Source organism: Saccopteryx leptura, chromosome 3 (assembly GCF_036850995.1).
Source record: "Saccopteryx leptura isolate mSacLep1 chromosome 3, mSacLep1_pri_phased_curated, whole genome shotgun sequence".
Classification (NCBI taxonomy): Eukaryota; Metazoa; Chordata; class Mammalia; order Chiroptera; family Emballonuridae; genus Saccopteryx; species Saccopteryx leptura.
Genome location: NC_089505.1, coordinates 75324471 through 75345384, shown reverse-complemented (window position 1 = coordinate 75345384; position 20914 = coordinate 75324471). Strand labels below are relative to the sequence as shown.

Sequence of the window (20914 nt, the reverse complement as noted above, 5' to 3'; positions counted from 1 at the left end):
AAAAACGTAATCATACTTAAATATCTCAACACACCATTGACAAATTTAGGTAGATTATTCAAACAGAAAATCGATAAAGAAACATCAGCCTTAAACGACACGTTACATCAATGAAACATAAGAAACATTTAGAGAATATTTCATCTCAGAACATCAGATTATACATTCTTTTCCAAGGTTCATGAAACATTCTCAAGGATAGACCACATGTTGGGCCTCAGAACTAACATCTATATGTTCAGTAAGATTAAAATTAGACCAAAAATATTTCTGACCATAAGACTTTGAAATTAGAATTCAACTGCAAAAAGGAAGTAAAGAAATCCACAAAAACATGAAAACTAAACAACATACTTCTAAAAAATGACTTGGTCAAAAAAGAAATAAAAGCAGAGATCAAAAGATATATATAAACAAATGAGAATGACAACATAACATCTCAAAACTCCTGGAATGCAGCAAAAAAGTAATAAAAGGAAAGTTTATATCATCATAGGTGTATATCAAGAAACAATAAAGATCCCAAATAAACAACCTAACATCACATCTTAAAGAACTAGAGAAATAAGAACAAAGGCAACCCAAAGTCAGTATAAAAAATTAAATAATAAAAATTAGAGCAAAACTAAATGAAATAGAAAACAAAAAAAAACTACAGAAAAAATTAATACAATTTTAATTGTTGTTTGAAAAGATCAATAAAACCAACAAACCATTGGATAGAATCAATAAGGAAAAGAGAAAAAAGACTCATAAACAAAATCCATAATGAAAGAGGAGAAATTACTACAGAGATGACAGATATACAAAGAATCAGGGGTGACGTCACGGAAATGACGCCGTGAGCAGCGCGTCCGACAGATCTCCCCAAAATCACAACAAATTTATCGACTAGAAACAGAAAAATTTATCCTCGGAGCATTCCGGAGTTCCACACAAACTGAAAGCGAAAGGACTGTTATCACTTGAATCTGAGAAACGAGGGTGTAGAGGAAGCTACCGCAGGGACGTTCATTCAAGCCGCGGAGGGAGTGCACCTGTGGTGAGTCAGCCCACACTCGGGAGCGGCGAGCAGCCGCTGGCGCGCGCCCGGTCCGATTACAGAGCAAGTACCGCCCACACTCGGGAGCCACGGAGGGAGTGCACCTGCGGTGAGTCGGCCCACACTCGGGAGCAGCGAGTAGCTGCCGGCGCGTGCCCGGTCCGGTTGCAGAGTGAGTACCGCCCACACTCGGGAGCCGCGGAGGGAGTGCGCCTGTGGTGAGTCGGCCCACACTCAGGAGCGGCGAGCAGCTGCCAGCGCGCGCCCAGTCCGGTTGCAGAGCGAGTGCCGCCCACACTCGGGAGTGGCGAGCAGCCACCGGCGCGCGCCCGGTCCAGTTGCAGAGTGAGCACCGCTAACGTTCTCAGCGGCCCGCGCACTGCGAGTGAGAGTCCCCAACCACCGGTGCCCGGAGCACCCCATTTGCGCGCCCACGCGCCCAGAGCGCCCTACTGGCCCGCACACACAGGGTGCCCCATTATCCTGCACCCAGTGCGCCCCAGCCGCCAGCAGCGGGGCGAGCGGGAGAGGCGCCAGGGAGGTCTTCCCTACTTGAGAGATTCTCTCTGTGGGCGGGGCACCTCACCCAGCCATTCAAGCTAACAATAAAGCGTTGGGGGAGGGGCGCTCAGGCAGCCTGAAATACCTTCGGGAGCACAGCTGCGGACCCAATCACTGAAATTAGCTTAACCCATGAAATCTGCGCACCCACGGGTTCTAATTGATAAGATCTCTCTCAGTTCAGCGATCCAAGACAAGAGGCGTGATATTTTTTGGTGCCTCTCGCTAAAGGGGCGGGGGCAACTTCTGATTGATAGAGCCTCCATATTCAGGGATAAACACTAACAAGAGGGACTTGGCAGATAATAAGATCTATACTACACTAGTCGCAAGCAGAGACTAGTGCCTCTTCTTCCCAGCCAAAACAGGCTACAAAGTGTGGAAAGCCTGGGTTGAGTGGTCCAACTGAATGCTAGGCGCTGAACAGTCACCTTGACAACAATTGACTCCCACCCCCGCCTGATTACACTAGAGGCTCTGACTGCCAGAGCCTTTCCCAAAGCCTTGCGCTGAGTGGGGATAGAGTGGGGATTTCCCAGCTCTTTGAGCCTCTTACTCCCCAGGCAGAAGCAGTTGCAGCCTTATAGCTGGATCACCAGGCTGCTAATTCAGGAAGGGGGGACTAGGAGAGAGACTCCAGGAAAGCAAACTCTCTCATCGTTGGACCCTGCAAACGCCAACAAGCCTTGACTACCAGCAAGACTAAAGCCAATTATATGACATTGCCATAGAATCCCATCAACTGCAAATCCCTACCTAAGTGTGACACAGGGGCAGAGCCTGGGGTACAGAGTCACCGACCAGGAAGAGGGAGAGAAAAGAAAAAGAAAGAAGTTAACCTCTCAAAATCAGAAAAATCCACAGACTTTACAACTTGTTCCACTAATTTTTTTGTTGTTGTTGTTTTTTCTTCTATCTTATTGCCTTTATTATTATTATCTCTATTTCCTCCACCTCGGTCCTTCTATTCTCTGCCCATCTTATGCTTCCCTTTTCTTGAACTACACTACCCATGAGTGTTACATTTTATTTCTCTTCTTCATCCTCACCCTCCTTTAAGGTTATACTCCAAAACACTTAACTCTCACTCTCTCCTCTTTTGTTTTTTTTTTTTGTTTTGCTTTATTTTGTTTTTTTCTCTTCCTTTTTTTTTCTTCCTTCGTTTTTCTCTTTTTCTTATTTTTTCCTTTCTATTTGTTTTTTCTTTTCTCATTTTACTTTCCTCCCATTTAATCCTCAATCACGAACAAATTAGTTAATTTGGGACTCAAGGGTTTTTTTTGGCTTTATTTTTCTTTTTCGCTTTTGTTTTTGTTTTTTTCTTGTTTGTTTGTTTATTTTTGTGGCATTTTGGGTACTTTTTACGTTGCTTTTTAACTCACTAGCATTCCTCCCAATGCAAGGTCTCCATTGTATTTAGTCTTCGCTCCACTTAATACAACAGATTTTTACTTATTATTTTTATTTTTTTCTTCTTTATTATTCTTTTTTTCCCCTCCTTTTCTCTAGTTTCCTCTTATCCCTCTCATTATATTTCTTAGTTGACCATCACTTACAAGCAAATCATCTTATGCTTGTCTAAGATTTTATTCCTTTTTTTTTTTTTTTTTGCATTTAGTAGGTCCCTACTCCCTTTTTTTGCCCCTTGAACTCTTCACCCCAAATCAGGCACTCCATTATAGGCAGTTTTTGTTCCATTTAGCATAATATAATTCACAGGTCATCATGATATTTCCCTAAGGAAGGGAGAGGAGGGAAAGAGAAGAAAGAAAAAAGGGGGAAATAATAAATTATTACTGTTTTATTTTTTGTGGGGTGTTTTACTTTTTTTTTTTTTTTTTTTTACTTTTTACTCTTTATTAATTCCAATTAGTGCTATCAACAAGACCACCCTCAGATGCCAATAAGAAAGAGGAAATCGAATATTATGGATACAAAAGAAAGAGAGGTAACACAAATAGATGTGGAAAAATCTATGGAGAAAAGACTTAACATATTGGAAGCCTTGGAGCTAAATGACAGAGAATTTAAAATAGAAATCTTAAAAATACTCAGAGATATACAAGAAAACACAGAAAGGCAATTTAGGGAGATCAGAAAACAACTCAATGAACACAAAGAATATATTACCAAGGAAATTGAAACTATAAAGACAAATCAAACAGAAATGAAAAACTCAATTCACGAGCTGAAAAACGAGGTAACAAGCTTAGCTAACAGAACAGCCCAGATTGAAGATAGGATTAGTGAAATAGAAGACAAACAACTTGAGGCACAACAGAGAGAAGAAGAAAGAGACTTAAAAATAATAGAAAACGAGAAAGCCCTACATGAATTGTCTGACTCCATCAGAAAGAATAACATAAGAATAATAGGTATATCAGAGTGAGAAGAGAAAGAAAATGGAATGGAGAATATACTCAAACAAATAATAGACGAGAACTTCCCAAGCCTGTGGAAAGAACTAAAGCCTCAAATTCAAGAAGCAAACAGAACACCGAGTTTTCTTAACCCCAATAAACCCACTCCAAGGCACATCATAATAAAGATGACACAAACCAATGACAAAGAAAAAATTCTCAAGGCAGCCAGGGAAAAGAAGAGTACAACATATAAAGGAAGGCCTATTAGATTATCATCAGATTTCTCAGCAGAAACTCTACAAGCTAGAAGAGAATGGACCCCAATATTTAAAGCCCTGAAAGAGAGGAACTTTCAGCCAAGAATACTATACCCATCAAAGCTATCCTTCAAGTACGAAGGAGATATAAAAACATTCACAAATACAGAAAAGATGAGAGAATTTATCATCAGAAAGCCCCCACTCCAGGAAATACTAAAGGGGGTTTTCCAACCAGATTCAAAGAACATAAGAAAACAAAACCACAAGTAACAGCTCCACCAAGAACACAATAAAACCAAACTTAAACTGTGACAACAAAGGAAAAAAAGGGGGGAGAGGATGGAGATTAACAGTAGCAAAGGACGATGAAGTGCTGAAATACTCATAAGATAGGGTACTACAATGAATATGGTAGGTACCCTTTTTATTACTTAATGGTAACCACCCTTGAAAAAACCACCACAAAAACACTTGACTTAAAAAAGGTAGCAACAGAGGAAAGAAGTATGGAACACAAACAAACAAAAACAAATGATAGAAAAACAAAAGAGAAGAATCAAACAAGATACAAAACCAACAGAAAGCAATTTATAAAATGGCAGTAGGGAACCCACAAGTGTCAATAACTACACTAAATGTAAATGGACTAAACTTACCAATAAAAAGACACAGAGTAGCAGAATGAATTAAAAAAGAAAATCCAACTATATGCTGCCTACAAGAAACACATCTAAGCAACAAGGATAAAAACAAATTCAAAGTGAAAGGCTGGAAAACAATACTCCAAGCAAACAACACCCAAAAAAAAGCAGGTGTAGCAATACTCATATCTAATAATGCTGACTACAAGACAGAAAAAGTACTCAGAGACAAAAATGGTCATTTCATAATGATTAAGGGGAAGTTGAATCAAGAAGACATAACAATCCTTAATATATATGCACCAAACCAAGGAGCACCAAAATATATAAGACAGCTACTTATTGACCTTAAAACAAAAACTAACAAAAATACAATCATACTTGGAGACCTCAATACACCACTGACGGCTCTAGATCGGTCATCCAAACAGAGAATCAATAAAGATATAGTGGCCTTAAACGAATTACTAGAACACCTGGATATGATAGACATCTACAGGACACTTCATCCCAAAGCGACAGAGTATACATTTTTCTCTAGTGTACATGGAACATTCTCAAGAATTGACCATATGTTGGGCCACAAAGACAATATCAGCAAATTTAGAAAAATTGAAATTGTACCAAGCATATTTTCTGATCATAAAGCCTTGAAACTAGAATTCAACTGCAAAAAAGAGGGGGAAAAACCCACAAAAATGTGGAAACTAAACAACATACTTCTGAAAAATGAATGGGTCAAAGAAGAAATAAGCACAGAGATCAAAAGATATATACAGACAAATGAAAATGAAAATACGACATATCAGAATCTCTGGGATGCAGCAAAAGCAGTAATAAGAGGAAAGTTCATATCACTTCAGGCCTATATGAACAAACAAGAGAGAGCTGAAGCCTGACCTGTGGTGGCACAGTGGGATAAAGCGTCAACCTGGAAATGCTGAGGTCGCCGGTTCGAAACCCTGGGCTTGCCTGGTCAAGGCACATATTGGAGTTGATGCTTCCAGCTCCTCCCCCCTTCTCTCTCTCTGTCTTTCCTCTCTTTCTCTCTGTCTCTCCCTCTCCTCTCTAAAAAAAAAAAAAAAAAAAAAAAAAAAAGAGAGAGAGAGCTGAAGTAAACCACTTAACTTCACACCTTAAGGAACTAGAAAAAGAAGAACAAAGACAACCCAAAACCAGCCGAAGAAAGGAGATAATAAAAATCGGAGCAGAAATAAATGAAATAGAGAACAGAAAAACTATAGAAAAAATCAATAAAACAAGGAGCTGGTTCTTTGAAAAGATCAACAAAATTGACAAACCCTTGGCAAGACTCACCAAGGAAAAAAGGCACAGGACTCAAATAAATAAAATCCAAAATGAAAGAGGAGAGATCACCACAGACATCATAGATATACAAAGAATTATTGTAGAATACTATGAAAAATTATATGCCACCAAATACAACAATCTAGAAGAAATGGATAAATTCCTAGAACAATACAACCTACCTAGACTGAGTCATGAAGAAGCGGAAAGTCTAAACAGACCAATCAGCAGGGAGGAAATAGAAAAAACTATTAAAAACCTCCCCAAAAATAAAAGTCCAGGCCCAGACGGTTATACTAGTGAATTCTATCAAACATTCAAAGAAGACTTGGTACCTATTCTACTCAAAGTCTTCCAAAAAATTGAAGAAGAAGCAATACTTCCAAACACATTTTATGAGGCCAACATAACCCTCATACCAAAACCAGGCAAGGATGGCACAAAGAAAGAAAACTACACACCAATATCTCTAATGAATACAGATGCTAAAATACTAAACAAAATACTGGCAAACCGAATACAACAACATATTAAAAAAATAATACATCATGATCAAGTGGGATTCATCCCAGAATCTCAAGGATGGTTCAACATACGCAAAACGGTTAACGTAATACACCATATCAACAAAACAAAGAACAAAAACCACATGATCTTATCAATAGATGCAGAAAAGGCTTTTGATGAAATACAACACAATTTTATGTTTAAGACTCTCAACAAAATGGGTATAGAAGGAAAATATCTCAACATGATAAAGGCCATATATGATAAACCATCAGCCAACATCATATTAAACGGCATAAAACTGAGGACTTTCTACCTTAAATCAGGAACAAGACAGGGTTGTCCACTCTCTCCACTCTTATTTAACGTGGTGCTAGAAGTTCTGGCCAGAGCAATCAGACAAGACAAAGAAATAAAAGGCATCCATATCGGAAAAGAAGAAGTAAAGGTATCACTTTTTGCTGATGATATGATCCTATACATCGAAAACCCGAAGGACTCCACAAAAAGATTATTAGAAACAATAAACCAATACAGTAAAGTCGCAGAATACAAAATTAACATACAAAAGTCCATAGCCTTTCTATATGCCAACAATGAAATATAAAAAACGAACTCAAAAAAATAATCCCCTTCACGATTGCAACAAAAAAAATAAAATACCTAGGAATAAACATAACAAAGAATGTAAAGGACCTTTATAATGAAAATTACAAAGCATTGTTAAGGGAAATCGAAAAAGATACAATGAAATGGAAAAATATTCCTTGTTCTTGGATACGAAGAATAAATATAATCAAAATGGCCATATAACCCAAAGCAATATACAAATTTAATGCAATTCCCATCAAAATTCCTATAAGATTTTTTAAAGAAATGGAACAAAAAATCATCAGATTTATATGGAACTATAAAAAACCCCGAATAGCCAAAGCAATCCTAAGGAAAAAGAATGAAGCTGGGGGCATTACAATACCTGACTTTAAACTATATTATAGGGCCAAGATAATCAAAACAGCATGGTATTGGCAGAAAAATAGACACTCAGACCAATGGAACAGAATAGAAAGCCCAGAAATAAAACCACATATATATGGTCAAATAATCTTTGATAAAGGGGCCAACAACACACAATGGAGAAAAGAAAGCCTCTTCAACAAATGGTGTTGGGAAAACTGGAAAGCCACATGCAAAAGAATGAAACTCGACTACAGCCTGTCCCCGTGTACTAAAATTAATTCAAAATGGATCAAAGACCTAAATATAAGACCTCAAACAATAAAGTACATAGTAGAAGACATAGGTACTAAAATCATGGACCTGGGTTTTAAAGAACATTTTATGAACTTGACTCCAATGGCAAGAGAAGTGAAGGCAAAGATAAATGAATGGGACTACATCAAAATAAAAAGTTTTTGCTCAGCAAGAGAAACTGATATCAAAATAAACAGACAGCCAACTAAATGGGAAATGATATTTTCAAACAACAGCTCAGATAAGGGCCTAATATCCAAAATTTACAAAGAACTCATAAAACTCAACAACAAACAAACAAACAATCCAATAAAAAAATGGGAAGAGGACATGAACAGACACTTCTCCCAGGAAGAGATACAAATGGCCAACAGATATATGAAAAGATGCTCAGATTCATTAGTTATTAGAGAAATGCAAATCAAAACTACAATGAGATACCACCTCACCCCTGTTAGATTAGCTATTATCAACAAGACGGGTAATAGCAAATGTTGGAGACGCTGTGGAGAAAAAGGAACCCTCATTCACTGTTGGTGGGTCTGTAAAGTAGTACAACCATTATGGAGGAAAGTATGGTGGTTCCTCAAAAAACTGCAAATAGAACTACCTTATGACCCAGCAATCCCTCTACTGGGTATATACCCCAAAACCTCAGAAATATTGATACGTGAAGACACATGTAGCCCCATGTTCATTGCAGCACTGTTCACAGTGGCCAAGACATGGAAACAACCAAAAAGCCCTTCAATAGAAGACTGGATAAAGAAGATGTGGCACATATACACTATGGAATACTACTCAGCCATAAGAAGTGATGACATCAGATCATTTACAGCAAAATGGTGGGAACTTGATAACATTATACAGAGTGAAATAAGTAAATCAGAAAAAAACAAGAACTATATGATTCCATACATTGGTGGAACATAAAAACGAGACTAAGAAACATGTACAAGAGTGTGGTGGTTACCAGGGGTGGGGGGAGGGAGGACATGGGAGGGAGGGAGGGAGAGAGTTAGGGGGAGGGGGAGGGGCACAGAGAACTAGATAGAGGGTGGCGGAGGACAATCTGACTTTGGGTGAGGGGTATGCAACATAATTTAATGACAAAATAACCTAGACATGTTTTCTTTGAATATATGTACCCTGATTTATTAATGTCATCCCATTACCATTAATAAAAATTTATTTAAAAAAAAAAAAAAAAGAACAAGTAAATTAAAAGAAAAGAAAAAAAAAAGAAAAAAAAAACCAAAGAATCAGAGGAGAATATTATGAAAGATTGTATGCCACCAAATTCAACAACCTAAGGAAATGGACAAATTCCTAGAATTATGCAATCTTCCTAGATTGAATCATGAAGTGGAAAACTTAAATAGACCTATAAACAGGAGGAAATAGAAACTATTATCAAAGACCTTCCCCAAAACAGAAGTTCAAGACCAGATGGCTAAACTAGTGAATTCTACCAAACATTCAAAGAAGATATGGTACCTATCCTTCTCAAAGTCTTCTAAAATATCAAACCAGAAGCAATACTCCCTAACACATATTATGAAGCCAACATAGCCTTCATACCGAAACTTGCCAAGGACAACACACAAAAAGGAAACTACAGACCAATATCTTGAAGGAACAGAAATGCAAAAATCCTAAACAAAATATTTGCAAATCAAATACAACAACACATTTAAAAAATAATACATTGTGATCAAGTGGGATTCATTCCAGAAGCACAAGGATAGTTCAACATATGCAAATTAAACATCATAATACATCACGTCAACAAAACAAAGACCAAAATCATATGATCCTATCAATGGATGCAGAAAAGAAATTTGATAAGATACAACATCCATTTATGTTTAAAACACTCAATAAAATCAGAATAGAAGGAAAGTAACTGAATATAATAAAGGCCATATATGATAAATCATCAGCCAATATCATATTAAATGTTGATGAATTGAATGCTTTTCTTCTAAAATCAGGAAAAGATAAGGCTTCCCACTCTCTCCACTCTTATTCAATATAGTTTTGGAACATGGTATTAGCCAGAGTGATCAGGCAAGAGAAAGAAATAAAAGGTATTCATATCAGGAAAGAAGAAGTAAAGGCATCACTTTGTGCAGATGACATGATCCTGTATATAGAAAACCCCCAAAACTCCACCAAAACCTTATTAGAAACAATAAACCAATACAGTAAAGTCACATAATACAAACTCAATATACAAAATTTTATTTCTTTTCTATATGTCAATGATGAAACTTCAGAAAATGAACTCAAAAATACAATTCTTTTTACAAATGCAAAAAAAAAAAAATTAAATACCCAGGAATAAACCTAGCCAAGGATGTAAAGAACCTAAATACTGAAAACTACAAATTATTATTGAAAAAAAATTGAAAAACACACAATGAATTGGAAAAATATTCCATGTTCATGGACTGGAAGATTTAACATATTTAAAATGGCCATATTACCCAAAGCAATATACAAATTTAATGGAATCCCCATCAAAATCCCAATGTCATTTTTAAAGAAGTAGAATAAATAACTACCTGATTTGTATGAAACCATAAAATACCCCGAATAGCCAAAGCAATCCTGAGGAAAAAGAATAAAGCTGGAGGAATCACACCAATTGACTTCAAATTATTCTATAGAGACACAATAATTGAAACAGCATGATATTTACAGAAAAACCAACATACAGATCAATGTAATAGAATAGGGAGCCCAGAAATAAAACCACATATATATGGACAAATAATATTTGACAAAGGAGCAAAAACACACAATAGAGAAAAAAAAGCCTCTTCAATAAATGGTGCTGGGAAAATTGGAAAGCTACATGCAAAAGAATGAAGCTTGACTACAGATTGTTCCATTGCACTAAAATTAATTCAAAATGGATCAAAGACCTAAATATAAGATCTGAAACAATAAATTACAGAGAAGAGAAGATAGGTACTAAACTTATGGACCTTGAATGTGGAGCACATTTTATGAATTTGACCCCAAAGGGGAAGTAAAGACAAAAATAAATGAATGGGACTATATCAAACTAGAAATCTTCTGCACAGCAAAAGAAACCAACAACAAAACAAACAGGCAGCTAACTAAATGGGAGATGATATTTGCAAACAGTTTCCATAAGGGATTAATATCCAAAATATATAAAGAACTCACAAAGCTCAGCAATAAATGAGCGAACAATCCAATAAAAAAATGGGGAGAGGACCTGAACAGACTTTTCTCCAAAGATTACATACTAATGGCCGACAGATATATAAAAAGATGCTCATCTTCACTAGCTATTCGAGAATTTCAAATCAAAACTACAATGAAATACCACTTTACACCTGTTACATTGACTATTATCACCAAGAAAGTTAGTTAGAAGTGTTTGAGAGGCTGTGGAGAGAAAGGAATTCTCATGCACTGTTGGTGGGAATGTAAACCGGTACAGCCATTATAAAAGAAAGTATAAGGTTCCTGAAAAAATTAAGAATAGAACTACCATATGACTCAGGAATCCCTCTACAGGGTATTTAGCCCAAAATTCTCAAAAAGATTGGTACACAAAGACACATGTACCCCTCCCCATGTTCATTACAGCATTATCCACAGTGGACAAGATATGTAAATAACCAAAGTGTCCCTAGATAGAGGATTGGATAAAGAAGAAGTAGTACATATACAATGGAATACTACTCAGCCATAATAAATGATGACATGTTGCCATTTATGACAACATAGATGGACCTTGAGTGAAATAAGTAAATCAGGAAAAGCTAAGAACTATACGATTTCACTTATACATAGGATATAAAACTGATTCTCATGGCTAGAGATAAAAGTGAAGTGGTTACTGGGAAAGGGGGCTGTGGGGAGGAAGAGGGGGAAGTGAATAAAGAGGAATAAACATATGGTGACAGAAAATTATTTTACTTAATCAAAAGTTTAAATGCTATAGAATCATTTACTGGAACTTATATACTCATTGATTAATGTGATCCTGTGAAATTTAATTTTCTAAATAAATTTAAAAAAAGAAACACAATCAAAGAGAGAGAATCTTAGGAAGCTAGGAAGTTGTGAAGTAAATATGCCCAAACCAACAGCTTTCTCATGTATACTTACTATTATTAAGAAAATATAAGGGAATCAAATATTTTGTTTATAAATTACAAATTCGATGTGTAATTCTGTTTTCAAAATTTTTAAATTGAATTTCTTGGGGTGACATTTGTTAAAAAAAAAAAAAAAGCCATACTGATTTCAAGTGTACAATTCTTAAAGATTATAAATTTACTGAATTATAACAATGCCTATCTTAATGTTTCTGATATTTATTAACTTCAAGAAAGTTTAAACCTGGCCCTGGCCTGTTAGCTCATTGGCCAGTAGAGTGTTGGCCCAGTGTGTGGATATCTCAGGTTCCATCCCCAGTCAAGGCACACAGGAGAAGCACCCATTTGCTTCTCACCCTTCCCCTTTCACTTCTCTCTCTCTCTCTATTTATCTATCTATCTAATTCTTTCTTCTTCTCCCTTCCAGCAACCATGGTTCAATTAGAGCAAGTTGGCCCTGGGTGCTGAGGATGGCTCCATGGCCTCTGCCTCAGGTGCTAAGAAAAGGTTCCGGTTGCATTTGCAAAGGAGCCCGGGCCCCAGATGGGCAGAGCATCACCCCCTAGTGCGCTTACCAGGTAGATCCTGGTTGGGGTGCATGCTGGAGTCTATCTCTGCCTCTCCTCCTCTCAGTAAAAAAAAAAAAATTTAAAAAAAAGTTTTAAATCTCCTTTGAAAATGTATGTGATAAGAAGACACTATCAACAAGATGTTACTCACAATAATAAATGTATGAATTTAATGAAATAGAAATAGAAATAGAGTTATTTATATTTAAATAATGGAAATTAAATAGTCAGTTTAGACATTGAAGAGTTGCCTACAAGTTCTCAGACAAGAGCAATAACAGACTTATGTACACAGCCCACAGACACAAATGCATACCGTCTGGGGGAGGGGGCTGGTTCCTCGTGAGCTGTACACGCCCCTTTCTTATTCCCAGGGGAGCACTGAGTGTCTGTAGGCCCCCAGGGGAGCACAGGGGCCATGCAGAGCGGTGCCCACAGGTGGGGACGCTTCCCTATACAGGAGAGCATCTCATGGGGGCTGGGACTCCAGGGGCCCAGTTTCTGAGATGAGGACATCAAGAGGTGAGGGGTGCGGTCTGTCTTCTCTGCTCAGTCTGATCATGTCCATGCTCATTTCACACAACCTCCCTCCACCCGCCCCTCGTTATCTCTGCTGAGACCAGAAATGGCGGTTCAGGGTGGTAGGTCCTATGTCTTTCCAACCTCATGTGGGTTGGACCTTCCTCTCTGAAACCTTCTGCACCCCCTCATTTTTTACTGTCCCTGACTTTCCTAGGGGCATGGCCCTGAGGTGACCAAGTATAGGAAGGACAGGGTCAGTGTCCCCTCACCTGAGACAAGGAGCTCCAGGGGTTCACTGGGGTGTGACAGCAGGTAGGGGTTGCTGTTCTGTGAGCTGTAGCACCTGTAGGTCCCCCCGTGGGCTGAGGTCACAGAACTCATGGAGAACTCTGCCTGGTATTGCTGAGCTCGGAGCTCTGATCCAAGACGCAGGGGGGGATCGGCTGTCCCCTCCTTGGACAGAAGGAAAGTGTCCATCGGACTCTGTGACTGACACAGCAGGGTCACGTTCTCTCCTGAGGCCACCGTGGGGCCCGGCTGCACCAAGAGGGAGGGTCTATCAGGGAGCCGTCCTAGAGAGAGGGAGGGTGGGTGAGGGCTGCCCGCCACCTTGTTCTGACCTGAGAGTCAGCAGCCCTCTCTCTGAGGACCCTCCTCTCTGTCTGTCTCTGTTTCTCTGAGTCTCCCCTCCCCTCCCATCCCCTGTCTCTCTCTGTCCCCCTCCCTGGGACCCTGCACGTTCACTCTGCCCATCACCACCTGAGATCCCCCAGCAGGGCCTGTGCAGAGTCTGGGTCCCTGACTGAACTCACTGGGCCCTCACCTGCCACCAGGATGTCCACGGGGTCACTGGGCGCCGACCACTCGGAGGAGAGGTTGTGTCCACCGTAGCAACTATACCAGCCCCCGTGGGAGCTGCTCACAGTGTCCAGGGAGAAGTTGGCCTGAAAGAGCCCAGCCTGGGTCTGCAAGACAAGGCTCTGGGGGAGGTCAAGTCCTCCCTCTTTAATGAGAACAAATCTGTCATAGCTGACATTAGAGTGACACTGGAGGGTCAGGCTCTGTCCAGAGACCACGATGGGGCCCTGCTGGGTCAGTAGGCAGGGCTTCTGAGACACACCTGGAGAGACAAGACTTGAGTTACAGGGGCTGGTCCTCCCATACAATGTCTTCTCCTGTCCTGGCCCAGATCTCACTGTCTCTCTCTCTCTCTCTCTGTGTCTCTGCTCCCCTCACCCCACTCTCTCACACGGGCTCCCCTCATAGCAAGGATGTCAGAAATATGTTTCATGCCTCAGTCCAAAAATAGGACATTAATGAGACTCACTCACCTAAGACCAGGAGCTCCAGGGGGTCACTGGGCAATGACCACACGTGTGGTCTGTCCCTGTAATAGCCATAGCATCTGAATGTCCACCTCTGACTGGGGGTCACGGGGCCCACAGAGAACAGGGCCCGATATCTCCCACTGAAGAAGTGTGACTGTGAGTCCAGAGTCCAGGAGAGCCTGTGATCTCCCTCCTTAGTCAGAATGAACCTGTCAAATCCCTGCCCTGAGCCACACAGGAGGGTCACGTTCCCTCCTGAGGTCACCACAGGGCTGGGCAGGGCTGAGAGGCTGGGTTTTCTGTAGGATTCTAGGAGAGGAGGAGGCAGTGTGTTAGATGGGAATCACCCCTCCCTCACGTCCCCCAGGGCTGGGCTGTGAGAGGGGAGACCCCCTGAGAGCAGACCCCCTTCCTGAGGGCAGAGACTGAGGCTGGGACCCTTGAGTGTTTCCTTACCTTGTATCACCAGATCCAGGGAGTCACTGTGCTCTGACCAGTCAGTGGAGTTGAGGTATCTACAGTAATATCTCCCTGCATCATGCTCTGTCATGTACTTGATGGGGAACTTGGTCTTGTTCTTGGACTTCAGTGGCTTCTGTGTGTCCCACGGTTGTGTGCTTCCCTCTTTATCCAGATGGTACTCCTCAGCCCCCAGGGTCCCCTGACACCAGAGGGTCACAGGGTCCCCCCAGGGGATCACAGAACCAGGCTCAGCCCAGAGCGTGGGCTTGGGGAGGGTCCCTGGAAGGAGTCAGAGGTCGTAAGACATTCCCCCCAACCCTGCTCCCAGCTGTCAGTCCCAGGGTCTTTCCAGAGGTCTCTCATCTGTCAGACAGGTCTGCTGTTCTCCATCCCCAGCTGCCCGTGGGGTGGCCACTGTCCCCTATGACAAATGGGACCGGGGACTCCTGTGAACAGACTCACCTGCCTGCACTCGGGACCTCAGGCTCAAACTCAGTCCTGGAAGAGAGTTCCTGTGAGAGATTTGCTCCTGAGCCTGAGCAGAACCCCTCCCCCAACATGATCCTCCTGAGTCCTGGGTCCTGACAGACCAGGGCCTGGCTGTGGGGTGGGGTCCATCCCTGACCAGGGCTTCCCCTTCCCCTCCCCATTCTCACCCAGGCAGAGCAGGGCTGTGAGTGTGGGGGTCATGGAGTCTCCTCTCTCTGGACCCCGCTCTGCAGATGGAGGAAACCAGGGTGCCACTAGGACAGAAAGACACACAAATTAAGGCCACTGGGAAGCTGTCCCTCCCTGTCACAGGGCTGTCACGTCAGCACCCCCCAGAAAGGAAAACATTCCTCCCCAGGGCCTGGCTCTCATTTCCATGAAGAAGCAGGAAGTAGACCCACAGTCTCCTGAGATGCCCCTTCCAGGTGAGGTGACCCAGGGCACAGCCTTCCCTGTCAGAGCCTCCCCCATGGGGTCACCTTCACCCTCAGCTTGTCCATCAGCTCCTCCCTGTGGGGTCCTCACCATGGACGGTGGTCACCAGCCCTGGAGATGCTTCAGGAAGACGTGGATCCCTGTGACTGCGGAGCTCAGATCAGCAGGGACAGGTCCACCGTCTCCCTGTGCAGTTCAGGTCCAGTGTCTCTGACAATGAGCACAAAGGGGAAATACGGGGAAATAGGGAAGGAAACATGTCCCTTCCATGGCCCCAGCGTGTGGGTTTCTATTACACCCTCCACGGTCTTCTCCTTTCTCTCACAACTGCGTCCACCCTCTCCTTCTGTGGGGTGGGGGGCAAGCTTACGGCTCAGTGCTGCCTTCTCAGTGCCCATGTTCCTCAGGCAGGGCTCTCCTCCTGGTCCCATGGCTTTGTCCTGCATCTTAGGGGCACTGATTCAGGCTAGAGCTGTGATTTGTCGAGGACAACTTATCTTTATTTAAATATTTATGTGTCACCTACTACCAGGGTGAATTGAGCAGTAACGTCACAATCCAATGTTTTCTTCCATTCTTTTTATTTGTTAATGTTTATTGTATTGGTTTGAGAGAGTGAGAGAGGAAGGGAGAGAGGGAGGTAGCAGAACATGAATGTGTTTTTGTATGTGCTGTGACCAGGGACAGAACCGACCACCTCTGTACTTTGGGACGATGCTCTAACTCAGCAGATATCCAGCCAAGGCTCTTCCATTCTTTTTTTTTTTTTCTACTAGAGAACAAATCCACTTTTATTCATTTACTTTTGAAGACATTTAAATCTGGAGGGGTGCAGTATAACACGGATTCTGTGTCCAATGGTCCCAGAAGGATGTTGCTTTGGAATTTGGCACAAACTACCCACTGTTTCCTTGAGCGCAAATGACTTTCCCCAGATGACTCTGGTCTCCTTCAGTTTGCCAGCAGGGGTCACTGTGATGCTCTTTGTTTTGTAATCAGAAGCACATCTCTTGCCTAGATAGGATTCAGTTTCCCCTCAAGCACAAGCACCTTCCATTTTAAGAACAGCTGGGTGCTCCTCTGGTCCTGAAGACTCCATTTATCTCCAGAAAAATAGCCCTGGCCAGTGGTTCCGTGGACAAAGTGTCGACCCGGCACACCGGAGGTCACAGGTTCCACCCCCCAAGTCTGGTACACACAAGAAGCAATCTATGAGCACACAACTAACTGAAAAAACTAAGTGAAACAACTAGTTGATGCTTCTCTCTCTCTCTCTCTCTCTCTCTCTCTCTCTTTCTCTCCCTCTCCCATTTCCCCTTCTTTTCCATCTCTCTCTCAAATCAATGCAGAAATTTTTTTTCAATCCCTGGTTAAAATACACAAGAGAAGCTACTATGTGCTCCTCTCCCCTCCATCTCCCCCTTCTCTCTCTTCCCCTCTCACAGCCAGTGGCTCTATTGGTTTGAGCATCAGCCCCCGGCACTAAGAACAGCTCAGTTGTAGTGAGACAGCCTCAGGTGTAAAAAAATATAGCTCAGTACTCAAGCATTGGTCACAGACGGGGTTGCCGGGTACATCAAATTTGGGGTGCATGTGGCAGTCCGTCTATCTCCCCCCCCCTCACTTAAAAAAGTTATTTTATCCTTTTTTTCTCTAACTCATGGATACAGACAACAGTGTGGTGATTGCTAGGGTGTGGGGGGAGCTGAAGAAGTTATGGGGGGTGTAAGTGGTGATGGCCAAAGACTTGACTTGGTTGACTTGGGGGTACTGAACGTACAGTATAGTGTGCAGAGACATGTTGTGGAATTGGGCACCTCAAACCTGTATAATTATGTTAACCAGTGTCACCCCATTAAATTCTATTTAAAAAAAAGTTATTCTGGGCCCTAGCCAGTTGGCTCAGTAATACAGCATCGGCCTGGTAAGTGGTTGTGCTGGTTTTATTCTCAGCCAGGGCACACAGGAGAAACGACCATTGCTTCTCCACTCCTAGCCCTCCTTCTTCTCTCTTTCTCCCTTTTTCCTTCTCTCTCTTTCCCTCCCACAACCATGGCTCAATTGGTTTGAGCACATCATCAGGTATGCTGAGGATGGCTTCGTGGAGCCACTGCCTCAGGCACTAAAATGAGCTCAGGAGTAGTGGAGCACCAACCCCAGACTGAGTAGATGGGTGAATCCCGGTAGGGGTGCATGTGAGAATCTGTCTCTCTATCTCTGCTTCTCACACTTGGAAAAGAAAAGAAAGTTATTTTGCACCTGAATGTATGTGGAAAACTTAAGTGTGATTTTTCTCTCTTGAAATATCCTTTTCAGGTTTTCATGTTAGCCTATCTAAATGTGATTGCTCTAGAAAAATATTTACTATAAAATTAATGTCTAATTTTCCATAATTGTTTGGAAGAAGTCACTGCATATCTTGATGAACCTGGAGTTAATTTTGTGGGATGATTTTAATTTTCAGATGTAACTTTTGATAGTTCAATGATGATTCAGATTTTCTTTAAATTCTCAAAGCCTCCTTTGAAAATAAATTTTGGATATCAGTTCACTTTGTCTAAAGTGGATCAACTTTTTCACAAGGTGCACTTATATGTATTGTAAAAGAGGTCATTCTAAAATAGAACTGGAGGATAGAAAATGGATAACTTCACATACAGATTCTCAAGGAAACTAAAAGACTGAAAGAGAATAAATGTTTGATTTATAGAAAACGGAGACAGCCCTTCACCAATGAACCTCCACCAAGAGCATCTCCCCCTCCTCAAGACAACGAAGTTGTTGCTTGTACTTTAGCTACCCTCCCCCTTCTTGCGGTTCTTGCCCATAAATCTAGCTTGCTCCAAATCCTCAGTGAACTCACCCATAGCTTGCTACAGTTTGCATGTCCCATATTGCAATTCCTGTGCTGTTCCCAAATAAACTCAATCTTTTGGTCATTGGAGCCTTCCTCAATTTTCATCTTGTATTTATGTTGACACAAGAAACATCTGTAGGATCTGTAGCGATGTCTCATTTCATGACTGGTATGAGTTCTTGGTGCTATATCTTTATTTCTTGTTTGGTGCTACTGAATGTTATTCATTTTAAGAATGCGGAGATGACGTCAGAGTAATGGTGGGGTAGGAAACGATACCGATAAATCTCCCCCAAAACTCAACAAGATCTTCAACCAGAAACAGAAAAACCTATACTTGGAGCTTCCAGATGCTTCTCAATACACCCAAAGGTATGATTGAGTGAAAAATTGGCTAAAAATATAACCAAACCCCAAAGGAAATAGGGAGTAAGAAATGCTCCGCCTTCCTCACTAACCTAAACAGGGCAGCTTTCTCTGGTAACTGTGAATATAGAAACTGAGGCGGGCAAAGGGGGTGAATACATCCAGGCTGCGACACAAACGGCCGAACCAGGCTGTGGCACGGAGATCCAAGCCGAGGAAAATCTGATCCTCTGGCAACCCGGGCAATACAAGCTAACACTCGCGCCAAACCCAAACAAAGAAAGACAAGCGGCGCGGCCATTTTACCCGGTCTCCTGGTCGGTGCGCAGTTAGTGGGCGAGAATTTCTTCCTAGGCCCCGAGAGTGGGTTCCCGTGTAGCCCCACAGAGAGGCAGGGTCAGAGGCCTTTCTGTGGGCCGAGGGCAGAGTCTCTGGGCAGCCCCAGCACCCTGGGAAAGCCACGCACAGGAGGGAGTGAGAACTAATTCCAACGGTGGAGATTTTCCGTGCTGGAGGGTGTTTCACTCAGAGGGAAACGCAGCCGGCCTCATATCCTGGTTTGCGCGCGCAGATAAGGAGTGAGCGATTCCTCCGAGTGCCTCGGCAGTGCGCGCCCGTGTTATCGCACAGAGGGGCAGAGTCAGGGGCCTTTGTGTGGGGCAAAGCGGAATCTCGGGCCGCCACAGCGCCTTGCAAAAGCCGCGCACGGGGACGGAGCGAGACTCAATTCCAACGCTGCAACTTTTCCCTGCGGTTGGGGGATTCACTCAGAGCGTGAGACTGCTGGCCGGATATCCTGGTTGCAGACAGTGAGTGAGAGTTTCCTCCAAGCGCCCCGGAAGTGGGCGCCCGCTTGTGTTACTGGACAGAGTGGCAGAGCCAGAGGTCTTTGAGTGGGCAGAAAGCCCGCCTGATTATGCTAGCAGCTCTGACTGACTGAGCCTTACCCAGAGCCCTGTGCTGAGTGGAAATAGAGTGGGGAGTTGCCAGCTCTTTGAGCCTCTTACTATCCAGGCAGAGGCAGCAGCAACCCCATAGCTGGATTATCAGGCTACTAATTGAGGAAGGAAAGACTAGGAGAAAGGCTCCAGGAACACGGACTCTCTCACTGTCGGAGCCTATAAATGCTAATGAGCTTCAACTGCCAACGAGACTAAAGCACAATACATGACATTGCCATAGAGACTTATCAACTGCAAACCTCCACCTGAGCATGCCAAAGGGGCAAAACCCGGGGTACAGAGTCACCGACCAGGAAGAGGGAGAGAAAAGAAAAAGCAAGAAGATAACCTCTCAAAATCAAGAATAATCTGCAGACTTTATAACCTATCCCATTTTATTATATTTGTTCGTTTGTTTCTCTTATCTTCATTCTTGATACTTTTTTTTTCCTCCTCCAATTTGGCCGATTAACTCTCTACCGGTCTTACTCTCTCCTCTTCTTGAACTACACTACCCATAAGTGTTACATCTCCCATTATCTTTTCTCTTCTCTTCTTTTCTCTCTATGAGGGTTGCACTCCAAAACCCTTAACTCTCTTTCTCTCTCTCCTTTCTTTTTTCTTCTTTTAGTGGTTTCCTCTTTTTTTCTCTCCCTCTCTCTTTCTTTTCTCCCTCTATATTAGTTTCTTCCTTTCTCCTTTACATCTCCTCTCATTCAAACCTCAATAACAAACAAATTATCTTATCTGGGACTCAAACTTATGTTTGTGGCATTTTGGGGGGTTTTTACTTCACCTTTTTAACTCACTAGCAGTGCTCCCATCCCTGGCTCTCCAAATTATCTAGTTCTTGTTCCAGTAAATACA

At 42.0% G+C, this 20914-nt stretch overlaps 2 protein-coding genes across 3 annotated transcripts in view; one reads left to right on the top strand and one right to left on the bottom strand.

Annotated features, from left to right (window-relative positions):
* Positions 1-16092, bottom strand: part of LOC136399355 (leukocyte immunoglobulin-like receptor subfamily A member 6) — a 33096-nt gene extending 17004 nt beyond the window's left edge. The window contains exons 1-8 of the mRNA XM_066374438.1: positions 15974-16092; positions 15616-15673; positions 15422-15457; positions 14954-15238; positions 14501-14806; positions 13993-14289; positions 13439-13741; positions 12654-12701 (exon numbers count right to left, since the gene is read on the bottom strand). Coding sequence (XP_066230535.1) covers positions 12654-12701; positions 13439-13741; positions 13993-14289; positions 14501-14806; positions 14954-15238; positions 15422-15457; positions 15616-15673; positions 15974-15976 — 1336 coding nt within the window. The 5' untranslated portion in view covers positions 15977-16092. The remainder of the gene's footprint in view (positions 1-12653; positions 12702-13438; positions 13742-13992; positions 14290-14500; positions 14807-14953; positions 15239-15421; positions 15458-15615; positions 15674-15973) is intronic.
* LOC136399362 (leukocyte immunoglobulin-like receptor subfamily A member 5) overlaps positions 1-20914 on the top strand; it is a 429345-nt gene that overhangs the window by 304294 nt on the left and 104137 nt on the right. The window lies entirely within an intron of this gene.